Here is a 21,089-nt window from a genome sequence, read left to right on the forward strand (position 1 = left end):
TCGGTGCAGCGCTCTCTTTACAAACAATTTCACCCATCAACAGCCAGAAACCTCCAGCAAACTCGGGTTGCACTACTTACCGCTGATTGCCAAAGAGGTGCAGGCCGATCTGTAGGCCTGCTTTACCGAGGTCCAACATAGGAAACAACATTTACTGTAAAATGATCAAATATAAAACTAACCTTCATACAACCGGCGTCAATTAGAGCTGGTCAAAACTTATCAAACATCTCCTGTAAACATAAAAATAGTTTTTGTTCTTGAGACTAGTACGTAAACAGCAAAGAACTCATCCAGCAAAATTATTTTTAACCCCATAAACAAATTACTCTGAAATACTAAAGATAAACAAAGGTTCAGATCTGAAACGGGTAACAACAAACTCACATTTTCTTATAAAAATAAGATGAAATAACATAAACAGGACTTTTAACTTTGAGGGACCTCAAATGAACAGAATCACATTTACTTTGTTAAACTTCCCATAGAAAAGTCTTCTGATGGCATCTGGTGATCATCTGTATTTCTCTTATTGTCAACAACTCTCCCAAATATGAACTAAATGTTTATTTTCAATGAAAACTATGGCCTCAAATTGTGCTCATACATATTTTGCATAGTTGTGAACTGAGTTTTGTAACCTTGTAAACCAAAATATCTGAACATTTTAGGTTGGTGCATCTATAAAATTTCACCGAACTCTGACACGCACAGAATGTTTTCCTTCGTGGTGATGAAGGACATCGTGAAAGGACCATCACCCTTCCAGGACCTGAGGCTCAGTAAGGTACCCCTCCGACAACCACATCCATCTGTTCTCTGATTGGATTGTTAAATTTGTGATTGACATGACATTGACCAATCAGCTGAAAGGAAGAACAATTGGGTGAAAATTCATATTTGTAAGTTGAAACTTACACACAGCAAGGCAACTTGAGCACAAAGTTTTACACTTTGTTTATTGCTGTGTATCTGTAACTAGACCTTAATAACAAGTGTAACTTGTGTCATTTTTTTTTTTTTTTTATACAAACACATATTCTAATCTACAGGGTGGGACATTTATATGGATACACCGTAATAACATGGGAATGGTTGGTGATATTACAGTCCTGTTTGTGACACAGTAGTATATGTGAGGGGGCAAACTCCTCCAGATGGGTGGTGACCATGGTGGCCATTTAGAAGTCGGCCATCTTGGATACAACTTTTGTTTTTTTCAATAGGAAGAGGGCCATGTGACACATCAACTTATTGGTAATGTCGCAAGAAAAACAATGGTGTGCTTTGTTTCAACGTAACTTTATTCTTTCATGAGTTATTTACAAGTTTCTCTTTGTTCACAGCCATTGACATGTCAAAGAGGTTAATACGTGAGGAGCGGATCGAAATTGTGTTGATATCTGGTGAACGCAGTAACCGGGTCATTGCAGCAGATTTCAATGCAAGACATCCTACGAGACCACCCATCTCCCATGCTACAGTCAGCAAATTGCTTGCTAAGTTTCATGAAACTGGTTCAGTGTTGGATTTGCCAAAATGTGGACGCAAGAAAACTGTGACTAATGAAGAAACATCAGTGGCTGTCCTAGCTTCATTCAGCAAGAGCCCACAGCGTAGCACTCGCCACATGTCACTGGAGAGTGGCATTAGTCGAACATCCCTTCGGCGGATATTAGCTACTCACAAATGGCACCCTTACAAACTCCAGCTACTGCAGCATCTCAACGAGGATGACCCAGATCGGCACAGAATTTGCAGAATGGGCAAAACAAAAATTGGAACAGGACCCTCAAGTTCACGCAGACGATTTTGTTCAGTGATGAGGCAAACTTTTATGTGAATGGTGAAGTTAACAAACAAAACCACCGCTATTGGTCTGACACTAACCCACATTGGACAGATCCCTCCAAGACTGTTGGACCAACAAAAGTTATGGTTTGGTGTGGTATATGGGGTACAATGATAGTGGGTCCATTCTTCATCAATGGAAACCTCAAGGCCACTGGCTATTTGAAATTGCTACATGATGATGTGTTTCCCTCTTTATGCACTGAAGCTGGCACGTTCCCTGAGTTTTTCCAGAAAGATGGTGCACCACCACATTATGGGTGCCGGGTCCGAGCATTCCTAGATGAACAGTTTCCTGGAAAGCGGATTGGTCGTCGTGGGCCAGTTGAATGGCCCCCAAGGTCTCCCGATCTGACCCCCTTAGACTTTTATCTTTGGGGTCATCTGAAGGCAATTGTCTATGGTGTGAAGATACAAGATGCGCAGCACCTGAAACTACGGATACTGGATGCCTGTGCTGGCATTTCTCCTGCGGTGTTGCTATCAGTGTGTGAAGAGTGGGAGAAGAGGGTTGCATTGACAATCCAACACAATGGGCAGCACATTGAACACATTTTATAAGTGGTCAGAAACTTGTAAATAACTCATGAAAGAATAAAGTTACGTTGAAACCAAGCACACCATTGTTTTTCTTGTGACATTACCAATAAGTTTGATGTGTCACATGGCCCTCTTCCTATTGAAAAAACAAAAGTTGTATCCAAGATGGCCGACTTCTAAATGGCCACCATGGTCACCACCCATCTTGAGGAGTTTGCCCCCTCACATATACTAATGTGCCACAAACAGGACTTTAATATCACCAACCATTCCCATGTTATTACGGTGTATCCATATAAATGGCCCACCCTGTATAGACGCACAACCATAACATTTTCAGAAATTTTGGTTTACAAGGTTACAAAACTCAGTTCACAACTACGCATTTGATTTACAAGCACAAAATATTTTTGAAAACAACTTGAGTCCATAGAAAATGAGCAGTGGTATAAGGAAATTAAACTTTTGGATTTGGAAAGTATTCAATGCAGCAATGTTTTCTTTACTGGTATCAACAACATGTGTGACATTTAAAAAATGTAATTTTTTATTTTTTTTTAACAAAGCACTCAGAGAGCGCAACTCCTCCCAAAAAGTGAGGACTATATACTACAATGTTTATGTTTGATGTTTTTGTTAAAACACGCTGGTGTCAGTCTGCTATGGCGTCATAATGGAAAAAAGAAAACAAAACATAAATCATACAATCATACTTGGTATGGTTTCTTGAAGAAATTTTTTAAGAAGACTTTGACCTTGAGCGCTAACCATGAAGGTCAAGGTAAAAGGGTTTGCTAACCTTCAAGACCTAGTATATTGTTGCAAGGCTTGAAGACTATCTTAAAAAAAAACAAAAAAAAAACAAAACGTGGGTAACAAAGCGCTTTATTTCTTTTTTTTATTAACTGATTTTCAAGTTTGGTGTGACCTTGATCTGATGTTGAGCTGTTATTGGTATCTACCATCACACAATATTTGAAAACTGTAGACACTAGACTGGCTGAGATGGCTGTAGCTCAAATGGTGTAGGTGACCACAAACCATTACCTGGAAGGTTAATGGAACAAACCATTACCTGGAAGGTTAATGGTTTGATCCCAGTCTTCTCCCATCTGCATGCCAAATATCCTTGGAAATATACTAACCCCACGTTCATATTCCGATGCATCCATCGGAGTATGAATGTTAGATAGAAAGCACTTCGTATACAGCGTTTGAAAGAAAAAAAAAAGTGCTTGGGTGAATGTACAAGTTGTGTAAAGCGCTTTGAGTGCTCAGAATAGAAAAGCGCTACATAAGAACCAGTCCATTTACCAATTAGACTGCTAAGGAACACTATATGGATAGTGCTTTTTGTAAAGTATCATTCCCTAAACTTGTAATCTATTGTGATACTATAGTTATCATTAATCCTGGGGTCTACATGTAGTAAAAACAGGACAGCTAGAGTTACAACTATGATTTTTTTTCAGGGGGGTTGTTGACAATGAGATAATGTAATCTTTAGGGCACAGAGGTACTTTTTTTAAAAGAATATGTAAATCTAAAAAAAAGTGCAAACAGAGAACAAGATCATCTGAATGTGTATGAAAAATATTTAACATTTCCTGCAGATTAGCATCAATCCATTACTTCCCTCCAAAAGTCACAGAAACACTAATTTCCCTGTACCATTACGCTTTGTTTGTAGTACTGAGTTAAATCTGCACCATGTTCATTCTCAAGAAATGTAACTAATAACATTTGGTGGACTACTGATTAGCATGACTTCCGTAAATGCTAGTTATGCTGACACAATAGGTGGAAATGTACCCTTTTTCTCCCATTTTCACAGCTCTGGCAGTTCATGTGTAGATTCAGTCAGTTTTGAAGTCTTTTTGTCCTTCCCCAGTTTCAAAGTAACTGCTGGTCAAGATGTAACAGCTCCAGGTTTATCACAATCAACTCAGTTTCACAAGTGCAGGTAAACGCCAGCGCAGGTTCAGCGCAGTACTGCTAATTAAGCTTCAATGTCCAGGATCTTTCCAAGGACTAAAGGTTCCTCCAGCTCAAATTATATCCCAAAAAAGGGAAGCTAGGCTTTGTTTACCATAGTAACCTTACATTTTAGTTCTTCTAACCTTTGAGTCGCTAACCATTATTTTGTTTTCTTTGATATTCCTTTGCCACATTGCTGCTAGCATATAGCAGCATAAACACGCCTTAATATGCTGAATCTTTGTCAAAATCAAAAAACCATAGTGAAGGAACTTGGAAAATTCGTGGACACTACATGCAAAAAGTTACTTTTAGAACCTGACCAATACTGGAGTTTTAAGAATGATACCGGTAACTGATATTCTAATATCTCAGGTGATATTTTTTACTTTTCCACTTGAAACACGAAACATAACATTTGTTATGTGTACTTACTAATGTACTTATTTCTTTATTTTAAATTTTCATTTACTGGCAAATATCTAATACTGGCCAAAAAAGATAATGCCCTACCTGCTTTAAGAACACTAGTTTTATTGGTAAACACAACAAATACTCAATATTTACTTTGTTTGTAAACTGAATAACCTTTGGGTCTCAGAGTTTTGGTCTGAACAAATCAAGGCATTCGAAGGCCTCAGCTGATCCTGAGAAGTTGCCTTTCTGACATTGTAAAGAACACTGAACGTAACCATTAGTTTAAGTAAGAATAAAAAAAGCAGCCCACTGTTAAAAAGTGAAAGAAAACATTGAATAAATGGATGGTACCCTCTTACATTGGTGACGTTATCAGGAACCACTGTCATCCCTTGAACTTCAGCCGCTACCGTCTGGGCCGTCTTGAACACTCACCTTCTAACTATCTAGAAACCTATAAGCTAACTTTCCCCAGAGATCGGTTGGTATTGAGGGTGAGGCACATCTTTCCCCCTCTGGGTCACTACTGTACACACCCACCACATTTTAGTTTCATTTTTGGGGAGAGGGCATGCTGTCCACCTTAGCATAACTGTCTTCAGTTTCAACCCTACTAAGCTGCTCTGTTTGTTGGTGGTACTTCTTCTGGTGGATCAGGAGGTGTCTTCTCACACAGTGGCCCTGGCTGAAACCTTTCCCACAGTGTGTGCACTTGTAAGGCTTCTCTCCAGTATGGATTCTCATGTGAGTCACCACGTTTGACTTGTGAAAGAACTTCTTGTTGCATTTATCGCAAGCGAACAACCTCTCCCTGCTGTGGTTCTTTGTATGGATCCGTCTGTCTGTGGCTGCCGTGCTACCCGAGTGAAGTGCCACATGTTGAGACAAAGTATCCAGGTGGCGGAAGCGCTTCCCACACACATTGCAGCTGTGTGGCTTCCCCCCCGCATGATTGGTCGGCCGGTGAAGTTTGAGCTTCAACTTGGAAAAGTTTTTTCTGTGTGGCTTATCCACTGCATGGACCCGGGACTCATGGTTCTTCAGCACCCACTTCTCAGGGAACGCTTTGTGGCAGGTTCTACATTTGTACGGCGTGTTTCCCTTGTGTCGAGCTAGGTGACCCCTATAGCCGACGACGGTGAGGAAGGACTTCCCGCAGATGTTGCAGGTGTGCGTTTTCTGGTGAGTCTGAAGATGACTCCTGAGCTGCTCTGCAGACACTGACTGCTCTCCACACACTCCACAGAGCCTTTCTCGCTCGTCCACATGACTCCAGGCGTGTTTGATCAGCATGTTTGTCGACCCACGTAAAATCTGGCAGACTTTACAGGACAGAAGAGCCTCGCTGTTATGAATCAACATTTTCTGCTTTGCCTTCTTTATTCGGATGACTGAATGTTTGACTCGTCGATTCCCTTTCGTCTTCTCGGGTTCACCGTTCACCAGATGATCATTGGTTATGTTTGGTTTCTCATTGGGAAGCCCATCACTCAACTCGTTGTGTTCATAAAGTATTAAAGATTGCAAGGTCGAGAGACCAGTGTACTCCAAACCACCCTCAGATTCCTTCAGCTCCACATCTTTGTGACGTGATGTTGAGCTGTTGGAGAAAATATTCACTGGATTTTCTTCCGGTTGATGAGGGCTTCTGTGGGAACAGAAATTTAAAGTTTAGGGCTTATTGTTGTTATTAATGACAAACAGTTGACTGGTGAGTTGAGATATTCAAAGTAGTGTCTGTGTAGCATCTTCTAACACCACAGAGCATGAATTGATTGGGAGTGAATGTTTCATAAAAAGCCATCTGTCCAGTTAGACTCTTTCAGCAAACCTCAGACTTTTTAACAATTGGATCTAACAGGTGGTGCTTACCCCATGTGCAGCCCAGTTTGCTCGGTAAAGGACGGAGACTCTTCAGTGCCGTCAACTTTTCTCTGTAGGTCAAGCTTTTTCGCACTAGTCTGGACTCCCTCAGGTGCCTGCATGAATATCCAAAACATAAAGTCGAATTAGAAAACATTAACCTCTGGTACGTGAGTATACATCAAAATAACTTTTAACCCTCTGGGGTCACCGGATGCGCCGGCGCGTCAAAATCACATGACCAATTTAAGACGACACAGCTACAAGATGCAGCACGTCGGAGTCTCCATTTCAACTTGGCTCAAAAGTGCAGACTTCAAACTACATACCAGTCTTTGAATTGTGTCGATGGGCCACGTAAAACCAGAGTTATGATAAAAAAATACACGCGATGTTTTTTTTTTTAATAAAACAGTGGCGTTTACAGCGGGAAGAACGGTAAAAACTGCATTTTCTACAGATATCGCTAGTATATCTCCCTTTGCGAGTGAAAAAAGAAAAAGAAAAAACACCCCTTCCCTATTGGTGTTAGAGTTTACCATGTCAGCCAATCAAAAAAATGACAAGGCAACCTGTGACACTTGGTTGTTTAGGGAGTAGGGGAAGTTTTTAGGAGTGACACCCGCGACGGAAAGTGGGCGAGCGAAAGACAGAGTGAGAGAGTTTTCATATGTGAGACATTAGTGACGTTTAGCGTGTTTGGAGGCTGTAGTTAGTGTGTTGTGCAGTTATTGTTTTGTATTGTGTGTCAGTTAGACTGCTGAATTTCATATTTGCTCTAAAAAAGCCGTCAAAGGCAGATTCCAGTGTAAACACTGTTCCCACATGGAAAACTAGACTGATGCACCTCCTGCTGTCAGACCTGCAGGGTTTAGGCCTGTGCTGTTCTCCTCTGTCTTATACTGAACACAAATTACATTTTTTGGACTGGCACAAATAATTTGTGTGCCTTCTTATTTGATGCAGCACACCTGATTGTTCTGTAAATAGATTTAAATGGTTATATAAAAAACGCCTGAGGCCTTGGCTGCATTTTTGGTAAATAGTACCATATAACTTTGTTGTTTGCAAAACTTGCGCATAATTTTTAGAAATGTACAATTTCTATTTGCATTTCAAGTTATGAAAATGATTCGTTAAACATGTTTGTGGGTTTTACAGTAAAAAATATAACTTTTTTCTACTCAGATTTAGAATTTTTTTCTCTGAATTTAGATCAACTGTGCTAATATAGTATACCAAAATGAAAAAATAACTCAAATTTCAGATATTTGAGGTTGTGCTGAAAATAATGATACCAAACAAGGTAAGAAAAACATATTTTAAAGGTGAAATATAGAGGTAAAATCAAAAGTAGTCAAAAACGGCCAATTATACCCTGGACGCCAGAGGGTTAAGGCCCCGTGATTATTTCCATTTGAACCTAGAAGTAAGAATTTTAGAGCTCCCAGTCGGAATTTTCAACTGGAATGTACATCTCAAGTTGAACTAGCCCTGACTTCACAGTCCAAGACATCCGACTTCTGAGGCAAATATAAAACGCATCAGTCACAGAGGCGTAGAGACTAGTAATCACTGGTTGCTAGGGAAAAGTGTACTTTACCTCAGTTGGTTGGTTAGTGGTTGCTAGAGGGTACTTGCTGTTGAGCGGGCGACATTTGCGAAATGAATACTGGAACAAAAATGTCCTACGATTGATTTGGTTGCCAGTAGACCTCACAGAAGGAGCCAACTTGTCTGCAAACACTTGCCAAATATTTGCTAAGTGGTAGTAAAATAGTGAAAGATGTGATGCAAAGAACTGGAGAACATGTGCCTTCAAAGTTGCACCTTATGAAATTTTTTGCCGACTGCAGCATTAAGATGGAAACTTTCCTTTGAAGGTGAATGTTATTAATTTACAGTTTGCATCTTGATTTGCACTACCTTTGTAGAATGAAGGACACACATTTAAAGCAGAGAGCAGTGTTACTTCACAGTTTTTGTTGGACTTATTAGACTTTTGGTCAATTAATCTATCTAGATCTTTCACAGACATTCTGAAGGACAACACAAATATCTACCCAGTCAGATGCAGTACCTTGAGTCGAACGAAGAGGACAATGCTCCCACTCGCCTTGATGGCTCTGTACAGCTCCTCTGGAGTCAATAGCTCTACTTTTAGAGGCTGCAGTCTTCTGTTCCTGTCAGCTGTGAGGACGTCAAAAGGTTTATCAGCAGCCAGCTGAGGGAAAGTGGACTTCAGCAGTTCCACAAAGTCGGCCTCCTGCAGGCCTCGAGGACACTTCAGGTAATGAAGCGGGTACTTATTATACACTGAGAAAAAACAGAGAAGCTCCAATAGTCAGGCAGGTAGTTATCCATGAGACAAACACAACAAACAGTATGCTGACTGTACTAACATTAACAAGAAAAAAAGAGACAGCTCACCTTACAAGCTACTGCTGCATTAGGCCTACAGATCTTTCTTTTTTTTAAATAAATTTGATATAAAACCCTAGTGACAGCAATCCTAAAGGCAACTTTGTCCAACTTTGCCTAATTTTCCAAATCCTGACACTGAAAGTTGAAAACCTAAACAAACACATATCTAAATAATCTAATTTTTAGGTATGGCCCTAAAAATACATACCAGTGCACATTTGTTACCAATCTGAACACAGAATGAGCAGTTTTAAATTTACCTTTAGGTGAAATCACATTGACATCCCAGTCCTGCACAAAGCGGATCCTGAGATCTACATGGGAGCTTGATTGGCTAATCCGAGGCCTACCAGGCTTCCTCCTGTCGGACTGATCCCTGGGAAACAATAACATTAGAGACAGACACCACAGCGTTACACTGGCCCCTTTGCAGGTATTACCTTTATTTATTTTAATAAGTTGAACAAATGTGAAAAATATTTCCGGAAGCAGTAAAGATTAGCTTCAAATTTAAGTCCTGTCACTGCAGCAGAGTAAGACAATGTTCAGTACGTTTTTTTAATCTGCAAAATAATACTTTTTTCTTAGACCGGAAAAGTTGGAAAAGCGAGTGTCTCTGAAGGTTCTCAGTCATCCAGGTCATCGATCCCCAGCAGCAGGTCCTTGAGCTCCTGAACTGGGCCCATTGTTGAACCACCTTGGAACAGTCTTCGTATCTACCAACCACTCCACACCAAGAACAACCCACAAAAAAGCTGGATAGAGCACGTTTTAATTTTCATCCACACCACCTTCAGCAACTGACTGGCTCAATGAACCCCCCACATTATTTAGTCCATTTTGGCCGGTGTGGTGGAGGACACCAAGGAACAAGGTCGTGTTGACTGGAGCATTAAAGTACCCCAACAAAGTTGATGCACAGGAATACTGACAATATTTTTCCAACTCACTGTCAGTGATTGTACATCAGTGAACACCACAACTTTTCTAAACTTGACAGAACTGGAGACTATAAAGTGCACCCTTCCACAGGTATGTTTTCTATGGCCTGCTGGGTAACACCAAGGTCCAGGGAACCTCCATGTGAAGATACCACCTCAACTTTGAAATCTAGGGGCCTTTTTATACCTGCTGTGTGGTAGACCGGAATCAGGATATGTTATTAATCCCTAAGGAATTTATGTAAAATTATGACAAAGCTGACATCAAATTGATATACCAGCTGCTGTCACTAGGTCTAGCTGTACTGCTGCCGCTCCAGGGTTGAAATGTTGGTTTTTACTTTTGTTTTAATGATAAATCAATAGTGAAGCTCAAAGTCACAGATTATACAGAGCGAGATCCTGCAACACAGTGCTGACATTATCTGAGTGAGGACACCAAAACAAAACAGCCGCCTCCTGTGCCGTAACAGTGAGCATAAATGGATTCGGCTGGGTGACGACATCACTGGCGGCACTTGCAGCGACCAACCTGGCAGTATGCTGGTGCCATGAAGTGCAGCAGCTTTCAGTGACAGTCTTGTTTCTTCAGTTACTACCTAACACTCACGACCACATGCGAGTTTGAAGGTTCAAGCATCATCACACGTATGTTCCTGTCTCTTTATAGATTTCTATTGAACGGCTAAGACTGATAGTTTGACCGACTCACCTCCCATGCATCACAGTTTGTTCAGGTAAAAATGACGACTCTGTAGCTGTGTCCACTTTTTTCTGCAGGTGTTCAAGCTTCCTCGCACCAACCTGGACTTTCTCTGGTGCCTGAAAGAGTTTCGTATTAAAAAAATAAAAAGAAAAGAAAAGAAATTTTTAAAAAAAGAGAAAAAAAAAAATCACAAAATGTCTTTGCTTCAGCAGAAAACAGTCTTCGATGCATGATAAGGGCATCCACATTTAGTTTCACTTTTGTACCAGAGAGCAATGTTGTACTTGCTGTACATGTTGTTTGTGTAGTTTCTTTAAAGGTTTCCGGATAATGTCGAGTAGGAGTATTTTAAAATGTAGTGAGTCACAGTACCTTCAGTCGAATGAAGAGGGTATTGATCCTTGATGAATCAATGGCCTTGTAGACCTGCTCTGGAGTCAGTGACTCCACATTCAGAGGTTGCAGTTTCCTGTTTTTGTCAACCGTGAGGATGTCAAAAGGTACGTTAGCAGCCAGCTGAGGGAAGGTGGACCTCAGCAGTTCCAGAAAGTCGTCCTCCTGCAGGCTGCGGTGACACCGCAGTTTGTGAAGTGGGTAGTTCTGAAATACTAAGAGGAAAGAGAAAAATGAATCCACTCAGTCACAGCTTGTTCAGTTATCCATGACGTATACAACACATAACTAAAAACAGTAAAGATGCTGGGAAGCTTTTTGGCTGATTTATTGTTAGTTAACTGAAGCAAACAACCATAGTCAGGGCTCTTATGAGAATGTAAAATCAGACTTTTTTATTTCTCATTCATGTTTTACAGGTTCAACCCACTCTGCTGGTCTCTAAAGACTGTTTCATTTCCAAAGACTAGACAAGTCAAGACCACGGTAATTCCTGCCCCGCAGGGAAGGAGTATGTAATCGGCTCAGTTCGTCTGCCTGTCTGTTAGCAGTCTAGCATCCACAGTAGACCCATGAGTACCTAGGGTGGCTAACCATTAGACCTTCATGGTTACTGCCCAAAGTCAGAGTTGACATTGAAAGAAAATTTCACAAAACCATTTCGAATAATATACAATATGCAGTACTTGTCATAGACCACACCATGCCGTGTCACCACAGCACAAGGAATAAAGTTAATTATTTACATTTACATTTTTAAGGACGGGCAGAGGACAATAGCTCTGTTGTCTGCTAGCATCCACAAGCTTGCTGTGTATGGATGGCAGCTGAAGCCGTTTCTGGACACACAAGTAGCAGCTGTGCATTTACCTTGGGGTGCGACCACCTCCACCTGAGAGTCCTCCAGGATGCGGATCTTCAGATCTACGTGGGAGTCTGATCGACTGAGCTGAGGCTTGCCCAGGTTCTTCTTGTCAGACTGAACTCTGGGACACAATAAGGTTAGTGATGGAGATCAGGCGATAAAACGAGAGATTAAATTGCTTAATGAGCAGCTGAGGCTTAACATTAACTCACCTGGTGTCCAGTCTGGTTGGATTTGGGGTGGACGGACCGTCTCCCTGTTCCCCCAGAAGGTAAAAGCAAAAAAGGTTTGTATCTTAAGTGTTTCCACCAAAAACAGCAACACTGTCCTTATTTTTATGACCGACAGATCAAATACTTGGTCTCAAGTTTACACGGTACCTTCAGTCGGACGAAGAGAGTAGTGTTTCTCCTTAAGGTGATGGCTCTGTGGATCTCCGCCGGCGTCAGCGTGTCCACACTCAGCGGCTGCAGTACCCGGCTTTTGTCAGCAGTGAGGATGTCAAAAGGTTTACCTGCAGCAAGCTGAGGGATGGAAGACCTCAGCTGGTCCAGGAAATCAGCCTCCTGTAGATCATAAGGACACCGCAGCTCCTGAATGCGGCTTTTCAGAAACACTGGGAACACAAAAGCCAAGTAGGTAAGAGTCTGAACTAATAACACGAGTTACAGAGGATATACTGCTGCTGTAGCTTGTGCTGGTCACAGTCACAGCCGGCGATTACCGAGAACAATCTAAAAGGTTCACAGTTATATATCAGTTACAGTCATTTGGTTTAAAATGACCCAATGTTATTTGAGGCGAAATTTCTTTAAATATGATTAATACGTTAACATGACTCAGACCCGTGTGTTGATTTTGTACAAGCCTGCAGGCACTCACAGAGCCTCTTTATAGACAGACTGTTAACATTTCAGAGTCTCAGCAGAAAAGCTTCCACAGAGACACAAACTATCTCACCTCATACAGGAACTGGAGATGTGACCTCAGAGCTAAAAGCTTTAAATTTACCTTGGGGTGTGAGCACTTCCATCAGAGGGTCCTCCAGGATCCGGACCCTGAAATCCACATGTGTGAATGGTTCACTGAGCTCAGATTTGGTAGGTTTCCTCCTAGCAGACTGTACTCTGAGACACAACACAAAAAAGGAATATAAATTAAAGGTGAAAATCAGGAGATGAAAGAGAAGCTTAAACTGAAAAGTTTTCACATGTGGCAGCTGATGATTACTGGATACTTGTGTCTAATTATGAAGAGGAAATGACGAGGTCGTTATGGTTTAACAACCTGAGATGAACTACTAGACATGACATATCACACTGTCTCGTAGGGCTGTTCGATATAACGATATATATCGGATGACGATATAAAAACGTCTATCGTTTCATTTTACGCTATCGTTTGTTTCGAGGTGTCGCAAAATAAACTGTTTACGGCAATATTTTTTCACCGTTTTGATGGTCACTGTAGTAGCTATATTAATTTCTTAAAGTTCTCTCTTTCTCTTATATTTAATATAACCACACTACGGACGGACAAGCGCCTGTTTTTATGCGTTGTCATTAGCAACAACGACAATAAAACCATCGCATGTCCGCATGTTTATTTTTCCCCATAAACCTTTCACAATAAAGCTCAAGATCCTGTTGAGACTTTTCAAAATAAACTGAATCACGTGAAAGATGCAGAGTGTTTACGGATGAGAAGCAAAAAAGAGCCGCCAGGTGCTAAAAAATAAACCTTAGACTCAAATGTCAGAACAGGCTTTTCCCCGCAGCACGCCGTGTAATAAAAACGGCGCCCGTTACAACTTATGACTAAAAATGTATCGTTTCATGCATCAGTTAAAACACTCGACTCCAGCTACACGACGCCCAGCTGGAAACCCTTCACTCAAGTCGAGCTGCCCGAGATTCACAGAATTTACAGAAAATGTAAAATTTTTGTGATTTATATCGTTATCGGGACGATGGATGTCTTATATGAGATTTTGGTCATATCGCACAGCCCTACTGTCTCGTTATGCATTTTACTTAAAGGAAAGCAGAGGTTTTGGCAGTTTGATGGTTCGCAGCATTCAGGTGTGTGTTAACAGAATGCTGAGGAGGAAAAACATCAGCAACGATCTTAAAGAAGAAACTGTATCTGCGAGAAAAAAATAGTTACCAAAGAATCTAACATCCATCATTCTGCTTCATTTTCTACAGTGGAAACATTCAAAGCAGCTGCCGATCTTCTCAGGAGTAAATGCCCCAGCACATTCACCACAAGGTCAGACTGTGCAATGCTCGGAGAAACTACAGGAAACCAAAAAGCTCCATCTCAGACTCCAAGGGCCTCAGTCAGCATGTTAAAGTTCACACACACCTCATACCAAGAGTCGGCACAGTGGGGTGATGATTTGGCCACTTTGCAGTCACCAGAGTCAAGTGCAGACCACAGCCTGACTGAGTTTGTTTTTCATCCTGTCTTGATATGCAAAACCTTAAAATTAGGCTTTTACAGATCTGTTTGCTGACTAGCCAATATTTATTATAGTCAGGTTTTGACTTACCCGGGTTTCTTTCTGGTTGGTTTTAGGGTCAGTGGAAGAGTTTCAGCTAAAACATCTCCTACACTCAGGAACTGTTTCGCTGAGGCTTGAAGCTCCTCCGACGGCTACAGAAGAAAGAAAAGATTTAGTGGTGTACTGTTGGTCTGTGTAGTTAAATGCATATGTACGGTGCCCCTGAGAGGACAAACGGACTTCAAGTTAAGAAAACACCAGCAATAAGAAAAACGCTGCAAAAGCACACAAAACACACAGAAATAGAAAAAACTAAAACAGAAATAGGAAAAATCAAATTTCCAAAAGCACAAGGGAAGTGTTTCTGGGGAGACAATAACCCGACGGACCAGTTGCAGGAACCCAAAACACGCTAGGTGTGTTTTATCATGATTCATTTAATACTGATGATGGATTTTTAGGCTAATAGTTAGGCTAACACACTTAACTCTGATCTTTTCTTTCCGATAGATCCTCCACTTCTTTTAAGTGTCTCCCAGTGCAGTTCTTAGCATATTTTGGTTCCTGCAACTGGTCCGTCAGGTTATTGTCTCCCCAGAAACACTTCCCTTGTGCTTTTGGAAATTTGATTTTTCCTATTTCTGTTTTAGTTTTTTCTATTTCTGTGTGTTTTGTGTGCTTTTGCAGCGTTTTTCTTATTGCTGGTGTTTTCTTAAGTTGCAGTCCGTTTGGCCTCTCAGGGGCACCGTACAAATGGCACTCCTGACTGGTCACACGTGGAGTTTTACAACCTATTTAAATGCTCAAGATTCTCAGAAAACACAAAGACAGACAATAAACCAGATTATTTCTTTGTCTGCTAAGATTTTTTAGTAGCAGACAAAGGTCTTTGTGAATCAGCACCTTCAGTCGGATGTAGAGCGTAGAAGTCCTCGTAGCCCTCTCCACCTCCTCTGTCGTCAGTGACCGTACTTTCAGAGGCTTCAGTTTTCTGCTTTTGTCACTCACAAAGAGGTCAAAAGGTTCATCGGCAGTCAGCTGAGGGAAGGTGGACCTCAGCAGGTCCACAAAGTCATCCTCCTGTAGACCCCGAGGGCACATTAGCTCATGAAGCGGGCACATCTGATACACTGAAAAACAATGAACACACATGGACAGGCTTTTATTATTTAACTTCACAGTCACAAAGAGACACAGTTTGTCCAAAGAGACACCAAACTGGAGGTTTTATTGGGCGCACCTCTGGCTGAGAGCACGTCAGACTTCATTTTACCCAGGATGCGGATTCTGATCATTATATGCGTCTGTGTTTTCCTGAACCCAGGTCTGCCCACCCTCTTCCTGAAAGAGTAAAGAAGTCAAAAACAACATTATAACAAATAATTTAGCCTTTTATATACGATGTATCTGTTTGTTTTTGTCCTCTATATTTACTGGTTATTTACAGCAGCGTTTGAATACTTGAGGTACCTCATGTGCTCAGCAGCAGCTTTATTTCCGTGCAATGGCTGAAGCTCCTCTTCAGCTTCTAAACTCTGCTGATTCTGAAATAAAGATGTTTTGACAATTTTTTTTTAGAAAAATGGCACAAAAACAAGTCAGACTGCAGGACTGTTCACGATTCTTTCCTTATGAGAAGATCCCAACTAGACTGGCTGGACTGCAGCCCCACATCATGACAGAGCCTCCACTGTGTTCTACAGATGGCTGTGGATGCTCACTGTTGTATCTCACTGCACACCATGCTGAGATATGACACTTTTCTACCATAATAGCTCTTCAGGAATCACCTTGTTGGCGCAAAAATGCTTTACTTTTGGCATTTTTCATAGATTCATTTAATAAAACTAAAGAAATGAAAACAAACTGCCTACAGATCCATTTTAAAACTGATTCTACGCCAAGTCCTCTGTTCTGTGTAGACACAACACTGGTTCATCCCTTGAGTTTGAGCCTTTTTAGGCTTGAATGATTCATTCTCCAAAAGACACCATCAGAGCAATGAGCAAAGTCAAGAACATAGTTTACAGGAAGTTAACTCCAGCGAGGCAGTCAACATTAGGCACCTTACCTTCAGGCGGATGTAGAGGGCAGAATTCCCATTTGCCCTGATGGTCCTCTCGATCGCCTCCGGAGTCCACAAGTCTATTTTCAGAGGCTGCAGCTTTCTGGTGTTGTCAGTTATAAAAACGTCAAAAGGTTCATCAGCAGCCAGCTGGGGGAAGGTTGACCTAAGCAGATGCAGGAAGTCGGCCTCCTGAAGGCCACGACGACACTGCAGCTCATGAAGTGGGTACTTCTGAAACACTGTGATGCAGAGGGATAGACAAGTTTTTATCTAGACTGCAGGAAAAGCTTCACCCACAGACTACAGGCTTTGATTAAAAACACAAAAAGTGACTTTTTATTCATTCCTGTGCTTTAGCTGTATTTTACAAATGCTCCAAATAAGCTGAAATACATTATGAGGTATCTGCAGCAGTCACATTGCCCATAAAACTCCATGTCCTCAGTTTAAAATCATATGGGAAAAAAACATCCAGAGTAAAATCCAAACCCTTAAAGATGCAACAGTAATGGTTTATTTATTTACATTTTTCTCACACTCACCCCTCTTTGAAAGCACGTCGATCATCGAGTCCAGGATGCGGATCCTGAGGTCCACGAAACTCTGCGTTTCACTGATCCAAGGTCTGTCTGCTCTCCGTCTGTCAGTCTGAACCGTGGAAGGCACGAGCCTAAAAAAGGAAAAGAACAAAATAACCTCAAGATCAGCAGATGAGTCACAAATGTTACAACAGCACACGCACACATAGAGCGGTGTCTGTACACTTACAATGTGTCTGTATCTTGTAACCGTGGTGCTGCTTCATAACACTGCTGTGCCATCTCCTCCTCCTCCTCCTCATCCTCATCTTCATGTTCGTCTTCCTCTATTTGTTCCTCACTGTAGCCTGAGAATCCCAGGCTTTGGCTGTCCTCCACCCCTGGAAACAAATTCAAAGTTTATTTATTTAGTTTTCCCACATGACAGCATTAATCATACAAATGTGCAACCACGAATAAACAACAGTTAACATGCCGCGTCAGGAAGAGGAAGAAACGCTATTACTTAAATTCTCGTCTTCAAATTTTGTTTGCTGTTAAAAAAACAATAATTATATGAGGCTCCAACGAACACTTCTATCACTACTTAGTCTGCCAATCTTTCTGATATTTAACGTTTTCAAGCTGTACTTAAGATAATGTCCACATTTGTCTGAGTTTATCAGCAACACTTCGTTTTGGGATTTTGGTGGAGAGCTTCAGTTTTTTTCTCGTGTGTTTTTTTTTTTTTTTTTATTTTCATACGTTGCACGCCGGTTGCCTAGGCCGGGGTGTAACATATGGGGGCTCGTCCGGGATTCGCTGGAGGGTCCGAGGGACCGCTCCAGCCTTCCGTCTGTCTCCGCTGGAGGGTCCGAGGACCGCTTCAGCCGTTCGCCTGTCTTCGCTGGAGGGTCCGAGGACCGCTTCAGTTTTCGTCCGTCTTCGCTGGACGGTCCGAGGACCGCTCCAGCCTTCGTCCGTCTTCGCTGGAGGGTCCGAGGGACCGCTCCAGCCTTCCGTTTCCACTGGAGGATCCAAGGGGCCCGTCCAGCCATCAGCGTCGCCTGCAGAACAGCAGCCGGTGCCGTATGCGCTGGGCATGAATCAAACATTTTCTTTGGGGTTACATGTTTTAAATGTTTGATTTTTGGGTGGGGGGAACTGTTATGATTCGGTGTTGTCAGTGTTTTGTTTTACAGCAACACTTCTCAAAAAAAAAGAAAAACCTACAAGGGTCACAGAACAGCAGTTTTAAGAGCTTTGAACCAACCATTATCTGAACATTAAAGCAGTTCTGTAGGACGGTTAATTACACTCTCCCCTTCAGTGCGTGAACATGTGATTACAACTGAAACTGTCCGTTGACTGGGGTCAAATTGCAGTCAAATATTTTTCACCTGAACGCTAAAAAAAACTCCAAATGTTTGACTCTATCAGTCTTTTATGTCTCAAATTTGGGAAGTTTTGTTGTTTCTGAAATTCAGCTTCAAATTCAGCTTAGTTAATTCAACTTATTACTAAGAGAAAAATACTGGGAGGTTATAATGCCCAACAAACTGTTCATTACAGCAATGCATTTGACAAAGTCAAATAAAAAGTACCAAATGACATAAACAGAAACAACAGGGGTCCCAGAGAGGATCCCTGCAGTACACCACATCTAATTTGAACTGCATTTATACAAACGAACATCAGTGTTTTTAAAGAATGAAAGAAAGAAAGAAAATAACATCTCTTATGTTTCTGTGCATCTTGATCCATTACAAATATAAATATGACGACTTTGTTTACATATATCAAAGTAGGTTAAAAGTCATACTCTGCTCATATTTGTGCTGCTCCTGATCTTCTGGTAGTCGACCTCCTCCAGCCTCACAAAGGGAAAACTGCTGCTGGTCATCTGCACCATATAAGCATTTTAGTGTTATTAAGTAATAAAACAAAACAATCAAAAAAAAGATTTCACGTCAGAATTATTCTTATTCTTATGAGCGCAGATGATACTGCTGATTAACGAGCAACCTGTTTCATTCTCTTGAGTCACAGCAGTAGATGAGTTAAGCTTTAGATTCACCTGATTTACATGTAAACAAACTGCAGACTCCAGGATTCCCACATTCAAATAGCTCTCACATATGGCAGCTATTTGGTGTCCATACAGGCTTTTGCGTGCCTGCAGGTGTTTCCAGGGGAAAGTCCTTTGTGTAGTGGTGTCTACATCGGCCTAATACGCCAAAGATTCCCAGTATGATCCCAGGAGGAGACAAAAGTCTCTTTATATTTGTGTCAAATCTGCTAAATCAAAGCACATGGAGCTACCTGTTGCTTCAACCCCAGAATGGTCAGGTCCAACTTACATACATTTTATTGTCAGAGGGTAAGTGGAACTGTTTTTAGCAAATGCGTGGACAAAACTTATTACACTATTACACAAACTACATACACGGAACAACCCATGGACACAGGCCAGCTGACAACCACTTAGCAACAACTGGTTCCTAGGGAAACATGACTGTTCCTCGGCAGGTTGCTAGAGGTTCTTGAGTGACAAGAGTCCTTTTTAACCAAGTTGTTTCTTATTGGCTGCCCCTCGCAGAGACTTGAAGGCTAGAGAGCACATATAAGGATATCCCGTTTCATGACATAGGCCAGATCCAACCATAGACAGCTGTAAAAAAAAAATTAAATATATAAGGGATATGTTGTAAAAAAAATGGGTGTCTACAAAAAAAATAAAGGACGGTGATTATTAGCAAGAGAAGTCAATGCTTATTTGAAGGTTTGCAAAGACATTAATGTGAAGATGAACGACGAAGTCAAAAGAAACACCCCCGCCCCCCCCAAAGAAGGTTACGGGTAATATCTAAACATTATATACGTTGGGAGCTTAAAACCGCTGGTTTCACAGCACAGCTGTGTGTTAACTATAGCACAGTATTTTTTATAGTTGATTTAAATAAATTTCAATAGAAACAGTCATGGCAAGCGCTGTAAAATCGCACCACAGCGCTTGAACAAACACCGTTGTGTCCATGTAGCCGGCAGGCCGCCATCTTTGTTTTGATTCGGGAACAGCGGCGCAACTTGGGAAACGATTTAAAATGTTTATTTAAATCAGTCACTAGGATGGGTTTTTTAAGTCCAGATGACTCTGTCATGATTCTAGAGAGGGTTTTATAGCAGCTGTAGCTGACTTTAAACGACATTTCAAGGTTTTAAAAGCCCATCGGGTTTCACTTAAAGAGAAAGCAAAGGCTAGCTTTGTGACATTACCACGAGCCAATAAAAACTTAAAATTCTGAAATATGACATGGCTCAGGGGTGTTACATGTATACCAAATTAAGGAGTGTTATAATCAGGTTTTGAGATGAATACTCGAATGTCAATGGGCTTCACGTCAAGCAAAGAAATATTAAATTAGTGTTTTGTAAACGGGGTTCGTCATTACGCGAGCTCTCGCTCTCTCCGCAGGAAACAACACACTGTTCTGTTATCCACACACACAGACCTAAAGCCTCTAACTTGACTTCAGGCTGCAGGAGCTCCAGCAGTCTCCTCTGCCGGTCAATCTCCTGCCTGAAACCCACAGCCTCCTCCTCGTAGTCGGCTACAGTCTTCTCCACCACCGCTAAGATCTCCCGGGCGGCCAAGGTGAGCTTCTCGGCGATGACTCCTCTCAGCATGTCGGTTTTGGACGTATTGGGGTCGGATGAGTCCGGCTCCATGGTGGGGCTCCGTGGGTCCCGCTCACTTCTTTACCGGAGATGAAACAATTAACGCGCGTGGGGGAACGTGCGGTACGGATGTTACACTACAGGCGACGTACAACAGCAAATGCTGCCCGGCTGGAAACATAAACCACAAACGAGAAAAAGACCATACTAAATTTTTTTAATTTTTAAAAAAATATTTTATAAATAATATTCCTGCATACTCTACAGAAAGTGGAGCAATATAATTACAATAAAGTTACAATTAGGCTACAGGAAAACACAGGGGCGACACATTTTAAGTAA

The 21,089-nt window shown here is 41.5% G+C and overlaps 1 protein-coding gene across 2 annotated transcripts; it reads right to left on the bottom strand.

Moving 5' to 3' along the window:
• Positions 1 to 3,027: 3,027 nt before the first annotated feature.
• Positions 3,028 to 20,906, bottom strand: LOC120720225. Of its 2 annotated transcripts, none has more exons than XM_040009858.1 (19): positions 20,582 to 20,906; positions 18,892 to 18,972; positions 17,320 to 17,470; positions 17,094 to 17,221; positions 16,555 to 16,790; positions 15,954 to 16,027; positions 15,724 to 15,824; positions 15,387 to 15,613; positions 14,532 to 14,635; positions 12,989 to 13,104; positions 12,358 to 12,593; positions 12,190 to 12,233; positions 11,983 to 12,098; positions 11,092 to 11,327; positions 10,726 to 10,835; positions 9,333 to 9,448; positions 8,729 to 8,964; positions 6,658 to 6,764; positions 3,028 to 6,433 (listed from the first exon to the last, which is right to left on the bottom strand). In XM_040009858.1, the coding sequence occupies exons 1-19, from the start codon at positions 20,796 to 20,798 to the stop codon at positions 5,338 to 5,340; spliced, it is 3,732 nt and encodes a 1,243-aa protein (XP_039865792.1). In that variant the 5' UTR covers positions 20,799 to 20,906; the 3' UTR covers positions 3,028 to 5,337. The 2 variants fall into 2 exon arrangements, with proteins under 2 accessions (XP_039865792.1, XP_039865793.1); XM_040009859.1 differs by having other exon boundaries at positions 19,147 to 20,697.
• Between the last annotated feature and the right edge of the window lie 183 nt (positions 20,907 to 21,089).

This window comes from Simochromis diagramma, unplaced genomic scaffold, assembly GCF_900408965.1.
Source record: "Simochromis diagramma unplaced genomic scaffold, fSimDia1.1 OVJJ01000566.1, whole genome shotgun sequence".
Classification (NCBI taxonomy): Eukaryota; Metazoa; Chordata; class Actinopteri; order Cichliformes; family Cichlidae; genus Simochromis; species Simochromis diagramma.

Excerpts from the sequence above, each read along its gene's own strand:
- LOC120720225 (XM_040009858.1), bottom strand. The coding sequence starts at position 20,798 with ATGGAGCCGGACTCATCCGACCCCAATACGTCCAAAACCGACATGCTG. Across the intron at positions 17,222-17,319 it reads TTACAAGATACAGACACATT|GCTCGTGCCTTCCACGGTTC; the intron begins GTAAGTGTACAG and ends TTCCTTTTTTAG. Across the intron at positions 12,594-12,988 it reads GGAAGTGCTCACACCCCAAG|TGTTTCTGAAAAGCCGCATT; the intron begins GTAAATTTAAAG and ends TTGTGTTCCCAG.